Source organism: Protopterus annectens, chromosome 10.part0 (genome assembly GCF_019279795.1).
Source record: "Protopterus annectens isolate FY-2018-M chromosome 10.part0, PAN1.0, whole genome shotgun sequence".
In the NCBI taxonomy this organism is placed as follows: domain Eukaryota; kingdom Metazoa; phylum Chordata; order Ceratodontiformes; family Protopteridae; genus Protopterus; species Protopterus annectens.
Genome location: NC_056744.1, coordinates 608480416 through 608494003, shown reverse-complemented (window position 1 = coordinate 608494003; position 13588 = coordinate 608480416). Strand labels below are relative to the sequence as shown.

At 44.0% G+C, this 13588-nt stretch overlaps 1 protein-coding gene across 1 annotated transcript in view; it reads right to left on the bottom strand.

Annotated features, from left to right (window-relative positions):
• Positions 1-13588, bottom strand: part of IPO13 (importin 13) — a gene marked incomplete in the record, with an annotated part of 1347960 nt that overhangs the window by 1249581 nt on the left and 84791 nt on the right. The window contains 1 exon segment of the mRNA XM_044085442.1: positions 3325-4061. Within this exon segment, the coding sequence (XP_043941377.1) occupies positions 3325-4061 (737 nt within the window).

The following is a 13588-nucleotide window of genomic DNA, read 5'->3' as shown; positions in this document are numbered from 1 at the left end:
TCCCTCGATGGAAGGTACAATCGAGGTAATCTGAGCCGACGTCAGAAACGAAGGAGAAATTATGATCAGCGACGACGGTTATACTGCCTGTGGATCCATTGTCTCTGGCTCAGAGCTAAAAGTAGTCGGAGGAGGAATAGAAATAGAGGCGGTTGGAGCAGATACCTGTTGAGGTGGGCTGGACAGAATTGTTGCCAGTGCCTGTGACTTAAGCAACCTACTTACTACTCTCTCCATATCACGATCCGATAATCTAGAGGATCAAGAGGAGTGGGAAGAATGATGGCTAAATTCACTCTGTAATAAAGGTGATTGTGGTGCCGAGTGGATGGACTCCAAGGATGGCAAGCTCAGTCTCTTATGGCTCCGAGACGGCTCTGAAATAGCAGATGGAGCCGACGAAGGAGTTGTCTTGTTGTTGCCAGCCAGTACCGACATACCTGGTTGATCAAGTAAAGGAGTCTGCTCCAAAGGTGGAGCCGACGGCTTGACAGACTTAGGGGATTTCGCTGGCTGAGTACTTTTAGCCGGAGAATCCTGCGGCTTCAATAATCCCCGAAGGATTAATTTGTTTTTGCGCTCCTGCAGGACTCTTGGACTAAAAGCATGACATACAGAACAGGAGTCCTGCAGGTGAACAGCGCCCAAACAATAAACACAACTAGTGTGCTTATCTGTCAGAGACATTTTCTGACAGCATGAGTCACACTTTTTGAAGCCAGATACCTTACAACCACACAACAAATAATGAAAAACTACACTATAAAAACAAGAACAAATAAGAGTATTTTTTTTTTTTTTTTTTTTTTACAGTTAAAGAATAGAAGGAAAGCCTCTAATTTAAATGGCTATCCTGGGGGGGGGGGGGGGGGGGCAGTCTAATTTAAATGAGTTCAAGGGAACAGAAGGCCTGAGGGTTATGCAGCAACGGCCAATAAAGCTAAAATACACAAGAACACGAAAAAGGGATAAAGGAATATTATCTATATACTAAAAAGAAAATTACTTGACAAACTTTCAAGAAAAAAAAACAATATATAATATCAAAAAGATTATACTAAGCCTGAGCCAGTAAGGAAGCAACCTCACAGCGGAAGTGGCAAACGAGATCTGGGTAGCTGACGCTGGGCTTTCTGGGATAAGGGGTAGCCTCGAGCCAGTAAACAGCTCTCGAGCTATAGAAGAAGGCCGAGTCGGAGTAGAGGATCGGCTCCGAACCCAAACAGCAAGAACGAAGGCGAGATAGACAACTTAACATTAATATTTCCATCAAAACAGGCAAAATACCAGTCTGCATTCTCATAGGTGCCAAGTATGCACTATCTGAACCTCTACTGAAATTACGCAACCTGAGCTATCTACAGGATTTGTTTCTGATGCCTGGAGAACATCCACTGGAACGCCCCTACACAAGGGGGAGGTCTTTACACTCCTAGAAACCTTACCAGCCTTATAAGCAGAATCTTGGAACCTATCATAACAGAAATCACTTACGCAGACGTAAGGAACTCAGCTGATCTAGGTCCCAACCAGTTTGGTTTTGTGAAGGGAAGGTCCTGTCTCATGAAACTAGTAAGCTTTTTTGAAAAGGTTACAGGGGCTGTAAATGGTGGTCATTCTGTGCACACTGCTCATCTTGACCTGGCCAAGGTTTTTGACACTATCATCCATGCTGGTACTACTGAAAAATTACAGAAACTTTACGTAAACCCCTATGCTGCCCACTGGCTTGCAAATTGGCTATTCAACAGATTTAAAGTTGCTGCTTCCTTCTCAAAATGTAATTTTGTAATGGGGGGCACATGGATCAGTTCTGGGTACTCTATATTTGGCATTTATCTTGCAGATATCCAAGCCAATATCCCAGAAGTGTTGTCGACCAATTTTGCTACGAGTGCAAACTAGCAACCAGTATTTACTTATCCACTGATATAAAAACTCCAGTAATGGCTGGAATACACACATACATGGCACATCAATAAAGTTCTCAAGCTAAATGAATACAAAAAGTGCAGAATAGTAGCATATGTCAGAAAGACTGTTGCCACCTCATATGTTGTTACTCCTCTTCAGCCAGATGAAACCATAACTGTCCTTAGTACTTGTGTGGATCGTTTTCTAGCATTCAATCATCATATTTCCACCAGTTAGTAAATTCTTCCATCAGTCCCAGTTCCAAGAAAGTATCTTCAAGATCCCAAGAAGTGATTCTGCCACTGTACTCTTCCCTTATCAGGTACATCACTGAATACAATGCCCTGTTTGGTATTTACAAGTCCAAGCATAATGGAAAGGCACCAAAGATTTCTAACCAGGAGCAATAAATGTCTCAAATCCTTCAACTACCATGACAGATTAGCACAAGTTTCCTTATACATAAAGTCTGCAGTTTGCTGCAAGGGAGCCCGTGTCTCACTTTTTGAGCCAGGAAAGACCCAGTCATATCGGACCTCCTATTTCTTCTCAAAACCAGTGGTTCTACAAAACACGCGCACTAAGGGCTTAAAGTTGCACCAACAAATAAACAAGATTCGCTAGAGAGAGAGAGGTTCCTAACTTATCTTATTCTTAGCCAATGAAATAGGTTCCCAATACAGGTCAAACAAAGTCCTACTTTGGCTCTTTAAAGTTAGTCTTGATGACTGGAGGGATAGACATTCACACCAGGGTTATCATGTACAGTCCTGCTCGATTTGGGAGGTGAACACTATTAAGTACTTGAAAAGGTTGGTAAGAACGTTTAAGTCTGTCTACTTAAAGGTGTAAATGGCTAGGCATTTTCTTGTCCTCATGATCACTTGCCTAGCATGTTCCTGATCTGAAATACTGCTAAGGGTTAATAGGAGGAATAAAGGAAGAGAAGTAGTCTGAAGTGGTCTCTGGAGCCAAAACCATCACTGCAGTATAATAACATCCAGAGTTCCACAGCCATGCTTTCACATCTTGAGGGAAGAATCAGTGACCCACTGACAAAAGTATGTGGCCCAAAGCACAAACAAGGGAACCTACAACTTAAAAGCAAATTTAAAGAACAAACTCTTCAATATAACAACTTTTTTTCTGATTTAATGCAAGTATTACTATTATATTCTTATAACGTCAAAGTTGCATTTGTCACTGCAGTGACAGCTCTGTTTTCCTCTTGATCGAAGTGCAGTGTACCTCTGCATACACAAATTCCTTTTTCAATGTATGCCAGACAGGATTCAACTAAGTAATGTTAGATCTTCTAACGTTTTTATTGTTAATCAAAAATGCAGCTTAATGTTTAAAAAAGTCTTGCATGCAACCATTCACCAAAAATCATGTGCAGTTATTTCTTACCTTTGTGCATCTGGCTGAGAGATTGCATTTACTACTGCTTCCACAGCTGTGTCAAACAGCTCTGCATCCTGCAAGGATACTAATGCCACCTGAATTAAATTCTCACACTGTGTCAAAGGAATATCCAGTTGAACCCAGCTAGAAAAACACTTCAGAACCTTTTGTTTGATGGAAGAAGGGGATTCTCGTTGTTGAAGGAGTTGCAACAATAATGGGAAAACAGGTCCAGACTCCTGAGTCAAGGCATTACGTACTTGTCCTTTCCTGTACTGAGGAAGGCGAATGGTCTGAATCTCCTCTGGAAGTACTGTCAACAGTTCCAGGAGAGCTAGGCATCGAGCTCTACCATCCAAGTTTGAGCCATTCTCTTGAAACATGCAGACCATGTCACTAACTGCACAAGGCCAACTGTCTGGCATCATGTTCAGTGCCAGTGACGCCAAAGCTACACACAGTCTAGTAAGAACAATCTTAGAGCCAGTGGCAAAGGATGTTATCTGGGAGAACAGCTGGGATTTTAGAGAATCATACTGATCTGTAGGTATATCACTCCAGTACCGGGAAATTTTGATGTGAAGAGCACTAGCGCCAAAGTACTGGATCTCTGGCACCTTGTCAGCACTGAGCAGAACCCAGCTGAACTGCCAAGCCTGGGGTGAAATCTGTGCCTGCATTAACCACTTCTGTGCCAAGTTCTTGTTCTCAATGTTAGGGTCATAGTACAGCTGATGCAGTGCCTACAAAAACAAAAATGTAACAAAGTAAACAAAAAATAAATCTGGTCAGATGGAACAATAAAACAGAGTTTTACTTCAAAATAGTATCTGACAATGCTGACAACAGTTTAGAGAGAGTCTACTAAAAATTTAAAATACTGTACAGTGCTCCTTCGTAAATACATGACTGCAAAGTAAATACATAGACCATTACTTAACATACTGTACTGTAAGTTGGGCAAGTCCGGGATATTTGAAGAAGAGCCGAGCCACGGGGGTCTGGCTTGGCTCTTAGAGGCAGCTAAAAGCAGAGCCACAGCAGACAATCAGAGCAGTAGCTCGGTTAAAAATATGTCTGGAAGTCCAGAGGAGATGCAAGCAAATAAAACTCTACAGTTACAGCCAAACTTATAATGGCATCGTCAGCACCGACTCAAATGAATAGGTTCATAGGTTCGTACTAGGCTATCTGCCCTAGGGCATTTATAAGCCTAGCCAGAGTGTATGTGGCTTACACCACCCCTTAGGATGAGAATACTACGCCCTTTTAGGGTTTAGTTTACTATGCCTCTGTCTAGTAGTGACACAGAGATGACCCCCGGGGTAAACCTACGATCTCCCATCCACTCGTCGAGATTTCTCTTGAATAGAGTCAGTGAGGGGCTCTGCCTAACATGGACTGGGATTCTGTTCCAGAGTGTAGGGAGCCTCTGGGTTATGAATCGGTCCCTCCAGCACGTTCTATTTATTTCTGTGTTGAGGTTTAAGTCACTTGTTCTTGTGGCTCTGATGGATTTGGATTTTCTAAGGTGGAGCATGTCCATTAATTCAGGATTGGACATGGCCTTGTACGTCAGGCACAGATCACCTCTGAGTAGGCGGTATGCGACTGAATAGAGCTGGAGTTGTTTCAGTCGGGCAGCATATGACATATGTTTAAGACCCTTTATCCTCTTGGTGAGGAACTTTTGGGGTCTTTCCAACTGCTGCAGGTGTCGGGTGAGATACATCCCAAATGGGGCATTGTACTCAATCATTGGCCTGATAAGAGAAGAGTACAGGGGCACAATGACCTCTCTTGATCTAGATGTGAAACCCTTCATGATAAGGTGGGCAATATAGAAGGTCTTCCTAACCACTTTGGCAATGTGAGTGTCAAATGAGAGGTTACCGTCAACCTGGGTCCCTAGGTCCCTGATTACCTCTTCCGTACTTAATGGATTACCGCCTATGTGGTAATTTGTCGGTACCTTGTTTTTCCCAAAGAGTATGACGATACATTTTTTGGAGTTCATCTTAAGGCCATGGCTCTGGCACCAATTATCCGTTTCTATGAGGCCTCTCTGAAGGATGTTTGTGTCCGCTGGAGTATCAATTATGCTGCCCAGTTTGCAGTCATCTGCGAACTTTGTCAGCCACAATCCTCCTATGTTTGCCTGTACCTCGGAAAAATAAATGCCGAACAAGAGGGGTCCCAGGACTGAGCCCTGTGGGACACCGCTTGTGACTGGCTTAGAGTCTGACATAGCTCCAGCAAGTCTGACCCTGTGGGTTCTGTCCTTGAGCCAGTTTGCAACCCATCTTGTGACATATGAGTTTATATTTAAGCTGGTGAGTTTGTCTATGATGCCCGTGTGGGGTATTGTGTCAAAGGCTTTTGCAAGGTCAAGGTAGGCTGTGTGAACTGTTTCAAAAAAGTCGACCAAGTTCAAAAGGCAGGATCTGCCCTTGACAAAGCCAAATTGGGTAGGATCCAATGTCTGTAGGTCCCCAATGTCTTTGTTTATGAGTTCCATAATGATCCTCTCCATAGCTTTGCAGACCAGGCTTGTCAAGCTTATGGGGCAGTAATTTCCAGGGTCCGTAGAAGCACCGCCTTTGTGAAGTGGGACCACTGTTGCCGTACGCCAATCTTTGGGTACGTATCCTGTAGTAAGGCTAAGATTAAACAGCAGCCTTATGTGTGGGTTTAGTTCCTCTTGGAGTTCATGTAGCACACAGCCCGGGACACCATCCGGTCCCATTGATGCTGTGTTTTTAGCTTTAGAGAGGGCGGCTCTCACCTGGGCATCTGAGATGTTAGGGAGGCTATACTCTGCTGGGATGGTTATTTCTCCTTTTGGGGGGGGGGGGGAGGAGAAATTTGCACTGAACCTGTCTGCCAGAATGTTGGCAATGTCAGTGGGTTCAGTGTATTTTGTGTCATTTTGGACTAACTCTGAGCATATCTGGGAGTTTCCACCCAGGTTTCTAACATAGCTAAAGAAGGCCTTGTGATGGTCTTGTGTCTTTTGCGATTTTTCTCTCAAAGTTGGCCTTGGAAGATTTATGAGTGATCGTAGTTTTTTGCTAGTACTGATCAGAGATGCCTTCCCTTTTAGGGATTTTGCTCTGTCATGTAGTAGCTTCCTCCTCCTGTTGTAAAGTTTGTTTATGGCTGGGGTCCACCAGACCGGGCGCCTGCCTTTGGGGGAATGGGTCTTGGTTTTATTTGGGATTGCATGATCCATGCATTCTTGAAGGTGCCCATAGAAGGCATTTGCAAAAGATTCAGCAGTGTGGGTTGTGGTTTCCACTGGCCCAGGGGCCTTGAAAGATACCACTTCAGCCTTAAGAAGTGTGAAGTTTGCTTTTGAGAAGTTCTTCACTGTGGTTTTTTGTGCAGGGGGTGGGGGCGGGATGTGGATTTCCAGTGAGATTAATTTATGGTCTGATCTTACCAAAGAGGGATGTACTTCCTGTGTGGAGCATTTTGTCCCCGTGTTTGTGATGATGAGGTCTAGTATATGGTCTCCTCTTGTGGGAATGGTGACTAGTTGTTCCACTGCATTTGAGTTTATGAATTCTAGGAACCTTTGGGCTAGGGTGTTGGGGCTTGAGTAATGTTCCCAGTCTATGTTTGGGTAGTTGAAGTCTCCCAAAATGATGGTATTTGGAGAGACATTCATACTCTCAAACTCAGGAACCCCACACAGCCTTTCGGAAGACACTGGAGAGGGTGGTCTGTAGCATGCTACAAACTGTAAGGCAGTTTTGCCTATGGTTAGTTGCACCTGGATAGTCTCTGATGCTCCGTGCGTTGCCACTAACCTGGAGGTGTGGGTATCTTTGATGAAAATGGATACTCCCCCCCCTTTTATGGTTCGGTCCAAGTTTTGGGGCCGGAAAGCATGATATGAGGTAAAGCCTGATTGTGCTGGGGTGCTCTCAGGAGCCTTGAACCAGGTTTCAGTCACTGCACAGACATCGATGTTCTCCATACTGAGGAGGGCTTCGAGGGCGTGCATCTTGAGGTTTAGACTTCTGACATTGAGCAGCATTACCCTTAGTTTTTTTCCACTTGTGTTCTCTAGGGAGGTAGGTTTGTCATTTGAGCCTTGCCTAAAAAAGGCACTATGGGGGTGGCAAGAGCCTTGGCCAATATCTGGAAGCCCAGGGGTGACAGGTGCAAGCCATCCCTTGCGAAGCAGCGTGGCTCGTCAAGCATGTCATCCCAAGCAGACAGACACTGGATCCCCTTAGAATGACACCAGTAATTAAGCCAATTGTTAAAACTGATCATTTTGTCTTTGTACTGTGGCATCATTCTTGGTGAGGGTAAGATGCTGCTCAGGGTCAGGGTCATACCGGCCTGGGCTACATAATCAGAGAGCTCCTCTATGTCTCTTTTCATGTAGTCCAGGGAGGTACGTCTCAGGTCGTTCACACCGGCATGTACAATGACTGAGTCATATTTGTACTTGCTGTGGAGTGACCTGAGTGCTTGTGTTATGTGGCGGATTCTAGCTCCCGACAGGCAGCTTACTGCGACCCTCTCCTTGTTCAGTCTGGTGAGCGGGACGTCAGTGTGCCCGACTATGGAGTCACCTATTACAAGTGTGTCTGGCATGTTGTTTGGCCTTAAGGGCTGTGACTGTTTAGCACACTGACTTTGTGAACTATGTGTTGCATGTGCTATGTCTTGAGGTGGCGGTTGCTTGGGTGTCTGCTTTGGAGGCCTCTGTTTTGGTAGATTTTTAATCAGCGCCTCCGCGTATGTTTTTGTGTGTTTATGTGTTTGGTTTGCAGTTGTGATAGCTCTATGTGAGACTGGGTTTGTGGTGTGCGTGGTTACCTTCTCCTCCTGACTGGTCTTGCCAGTACTGAATTGAGAGAGCTCAGCCTCCAGTTTGGCTATATAGTTGCATCTCTCGCATATATTTGTATTTGTTGGGAGGAGGAGAGGGTTGTCTGTGTACATGAGGCAATTGTAACATTGCCTCAAGATTCCCAGATTCACCAGCTGAACAGGAGAGGACGCCAACAACTGACCCTTCGACATGCTAGAAATAGTGAAAAATATTGCTGTGTAACTGAGTCAGAAAGGACCTATAGGGAAATGGGTACTCAACAGAATTTAGGTGAATGAAGTACTTTTGTTTGTTTAAGAGTGCTTTACCTGTATACAAAATACTTTAGGAGCAAGTGCTGAGCTTTTCAGATGGAGTATAGGCTGTTTAGATTGCAAGTAGAACAGTTCTAAGGGAAAAATTGAAGAGCAGACTTGGCAGAGCCAGAAAAAGTTTAACCTTGTTTAACCAACGCTGCGCTATGCGCACGACCGCACAAAGCCGTGCAAACGCGGATTTTAAGCAGTGAACTAGAAAAGCGCTAGGAATGGTCCCAAACAACCAATTACTAACAGCTTCTTGTGCTGAGGTCACTTCCCCCAAGGACAGGTAGGCTGCTCAAGGCTCCCCACTCCCACTGGTGAGCAAAGAAACTTCCTTCTATCCAAGTAAGGTAATGGACAACACAGGAACTACACCACAGCCCAGAATACAGCAATGCCTGTATACTGGTCTAAACTAGTCGAGAAAGGCGGGAAAACAAGGATTATTTTTTAGATTTTTTGCAAAAATACACAGAAAATGCAGAGACAGTGATAAATTAGTTACACAGGCTAGCACACTTTAGTGGGCAGCCTCCACAGTTCAATTAAACAAACAAGCAAACTTTCGACTAAATTTGACTAAATGTAACTTTAAAGTGCAGATTTTAAAATAAATGCAGTGATCAGTAAAAAAAAAACAGTGCAGGCTAGTTCAAAGTAAGCAGCAGAAGCTATTTTTAGTATATCAATTACTCTTCCTAACAGTTTGCACCCAGCCACCCCCTTCACCGTACCCAAGCTACAGGTTTGCCAACATTGAAAAATGGATAAAAATACAAGTACAAGTACATCACTCTGTATGCAGTAAAAGAAATATTACCTTGGTTTGAAGGGGAAAAAATAATTTCTTTTTCCCCTTCTTGTCTAATGATTTAGTGCACAGTAGTTCATTTTGCAATAAATGGTCAAACAGCCCCATAGTTAACAATATGCACTGGCTAAATAGAAAAAAAGCCTTGCGAAATGCTGGCTTTTGCTAGTTTTATGTAAGAAACCATATTTCAGTTCACTTAGTCAGTATTCTTAATAACCTACTTGGGAACAAAATACACACTGTCCCAGTGAACTGTTCCCCTTCTGAGGAGGTACACCACCTCTGACTGTGAAGTTATAACAAAAAATACATAGTGGCAAACTCTGCACTTTAATAGATGCTGCCCTCCAACAAATCATAAAAATATCAACTACATTTTGCTGCATGCCTCCCAAAAATGGCTCTGTACACCGATTTCTCACTGAGAAAAGGCTGACAAATAAGAAATACACTAGTAGTTTTCACTTTGTATTTCAGCTTGTGGTTGGTAAACACAAACACTGGCCCCAACAACTCATAACACTTATTTGCCAGCAGTGATCATATGACAACACTGTGCTGTTATGTACAAGACGCCTCCACACCCCTTCCCCAAAAAGGTAACCCAGTTCTGTGCACATCTCTGTTGCTTGGTGGCAAGGAAAGTGAAAGAAAAAAAGTAACAGCTACTACAACATAGTAATTTCAACCTGTTGTTCTTGAACAAATATACTGACCCCCAAGCATACAATAAGCACCTCTTGGAGATTCACAGCACTGAGCTAAATCAGGGACAATTGAGAGACTGGGGCTTACCGCAATAAAAACAAAGAAATACTTAAGAACTCTGTCCATGCTGTACTTAACATTAGTAATGATTTCCAAGCTCTCATGGTCTCTTTCCCTTGCTGAAGCAGGCTTCTGTCCCTCCGTGGAAGCATGCAATCACTCTGGAGTAAAAGAAATGACGCACCCCGTCACACCCTAAACATTATCTGCAAATCTTTTTAGAAAAGAATTGCCCAACTACAATATCTTGCAATAGTCTTTTTTTCTTGAAAAATGTTTAAATTTTCTTACTTTTCAGCATTGTGGTACAACCATCTCTGGAATTCCAGACAATCACTAAGCTTAGATGTGCAGAAATAGAAAGCACTCTCAGCTTGCAGGTCTGATCCGAATTAACACTCGGAGGCTCAGCTCTTTAACCTGCTAGATCATGAGCCTGAGCAGAGCTTACACACAGGCCGGAGCCAAGCTCAAGACAGCTGTGGCTTGCCAATCTCTACTGTACAAAAATACTGCTTTTGCATGGGCTGGTTGCCACAAGGGGAACCCCCCCCCCCCAAAAAAAAAATTAACCTTTTTTATACTGTGATACTTTATTCTTTTCTAGACTGGTCCTAAACAGACTGCATATCTACTACTTAACATTCAGCAAACTCTTTCCTGCCCAATTTGCAGTGAAGTTTCTATCCTGACTACATACCAAAAAATCCTGAGCTCAATTAGTGGTCCAGGTGCTGGAAGAAATGTCTGGGGGGAATGGGAATACAGTGGCTGAAGCAAACATAGCTATCCTGAACATATAGTGTGGCCAGAGATGATACAAGAGCTCCAGGGGAGCTTCATGGGGGCAGAATATCTGAGAAACTGAAGCTCTTGCAACTTGGGAATCAGGGAATATCAACTTACCACAGAGTGGTTAAGCACTTTAAACTTGCTCTTGGAACAGGAGCCGTCAAGCACCGTAGCTGAAAATTACAGCTGCAGGAAAGTACATAATTGCATAGGGTCCAACAAAGCTGGCACAGCAGCATGACTTAGACAATAAGGGTGGTGGTGCTACAGTTTCAAAGTTTGTCATAGCTGAGGATGACTGTGGAGATAAGCTTCCACTATCTATAAAATTCTCCCGTGACATGCATCTCCAATAGCCTCTGACAACCCAAGTCCAGCTCCTGGCCTTCATGTGTGGTTTAGTTCGCAAGTACAGTGAAACCATACATACGGACAGAAGAAAGGGTGAAAGCGGGTGACTGGCACCTTAAAACCAGTAGCTCTGGGCAGGTAAGGCTCGTTAGTCTGGGAAGGCAACCCACCTAGGAGCAGGTAAACTCTGATTTAAACCCCCCACTGCCTTGCAGCAATGCCTAGTCATGGTGAAGGCTTTGGGAGTAAACCCAAGGAAAAATCTGGAGAAGGAGCCCCTAAGGCAGTCTGAGGTTATACTCAACCTCAATCCGGCAGCTCCTGTGATGACACTAATGCCAAGTTGTATTGGCCTTACCTTTCCCCTTGGATTACATCAGTGGCATGGAGAGGGAGAACCTGCTGCTAGGCAACAGCTGTTTCCTCTAATTCACTTCCCCAGGCCTGAATCCTAGAGAGGACACTCCAGCTTCACTCTGTGAGCAGTGACAACACAGGAAGTAGCAGTTACTGGTAATAAGTTAATGCACTCAATTGGTGTAGAGTGAGGTGCCAGGAGCTACTTCCAATGGTGGAAGAGATCCTTTGATCTCAATGGGCAGTTAAAACCTGCCTTACGCTGGGCAGCCCAGCCAAATAGGCGCAGCCTCACCAATGTCCACTTGCTCCACTGGGTGTGTGGGGCTTAGGACCCCCCCCCCCCCAACAGGTGAACTGTTAACCATACACCTGGAAAAGCAAAAAGGCAACAAAATAAATCAGTCTTCAGACTAGGCACATGGAACGCAAAGACAATGACTCCAGGCCTTACACAATATTTACAGAACATCAGATGCCCAGAAGACAGCAGTCATTAACAAGTTGAGCAGATTGCAGAAGGACATTGTGGCTCTCCAGGAAAGAAGGCTGCCATCTACTGGATGGCACAGGGAGAAAGACTTTACTTTTTTCTGGCATGTGAAGCTTCCAGATGAGACCAGGGAACATGGTGTTGGTTTTGCAATTGGGAACAACCTCTTTAGCTCAGTCATACCACCAAATATGGGAAATGAGAGGCTGCTGAAAATTCAGCAACAAACACCTGTGGCCATGGTCAACAGCTTCAGTGTCTATGTTCCTAGTTTAACTTCTACCCAGGAAGACAAATATCCATTTTTATGACGAACTTAGTGCTTTCATCAGCGAGTTCCCTTCCCATGAACAATTATTCATTCTTGGCAATTTTAATGCCAGAGTTGGCAATGATCATCACAGCAGGCCATCTTGTCTGGGACATTTTGGAACAGGAAAGGAATGTAAACTGACAGTTTCCCTTTGAAATCTGTTCCCAATATGACCTCTGCATACCAAACACCTTCTTCAAATGTCAAGCCAAAGCACAATGTTTCATAGCGGCACCCAAGATCGAAACATTGGCACAAACTTGACCTTGTCCTCACCAAAAGCAGCAGTTTAGGTAGTGTCAGAGTAACATGCATGCACAACAGTACAGACTGTGATGCTGAAAACTCACTCGTGTGTAGTAATGTGAACAGCCAGACACGAAGGTTCTTTCTTTTTAAAACTAAAGGGAAACCACATGTTATCATAGGCAAGACTCATGACTCTTCAAAAGTACGCAAGTTTGTTAAGTATTTGAAGAGACTTTGCCCTGCCTGGATGACAGTGACTCCAACAAGAGCAGGAAAAATATGGGATGTCATCTGTAATACTGCAATAGTCATCTCTGGAAAGAAAACAGTCAAGTGTGCTGATTGGTTTGAAGCCCACATTGAAGTGCGGACACCTCTAATTGAGAAGAGAGAGGCAGTGGCTGCATACAGGAACTTGCAGGCACTCTGGTGTGCTCAGAGTCAAGGGCAGCAGGTAGCTCAGTGGTGTGCAAATGATTAATGGCTCCAACTTTACTTCAAGATTCAGAAGGCCGCAGACATTGGTAACATGCATGGAACGTACGATGGAATCAGGCAAGCTATCGGCCCATCACAGAGGAAGATCACCCCACTTAAGCTGGCCACAGGCGAGATCTTAAAGGACAAAACCAAGCTGATGGAATAATACACTCTCAGCTGTATGCCACACAGACCACAGTTACAGAAAGAGTCCCAAATACCATCGAGCCTCTGCCAACTATGACTGAACTCTGTGCTGAGCCCACCATGCAGGAACTCAATGATGCACTAAAAGCACTCTCTTCAGGAAAAGCTCCAGGAAAGATGGTATTCCCTCAGATATCCTTAAATATGCCAGCAGTACCCCAATCACAGAGCTACATGCAATACTTTGAAAATGCTGGAGAGAAGGTAGTGTACCACAAAATATGAGGGATGCTAACATAGTTACTATCTATAAGAATAAGGGTGAGAAAAGTGATTGTAACAACTACTGTGG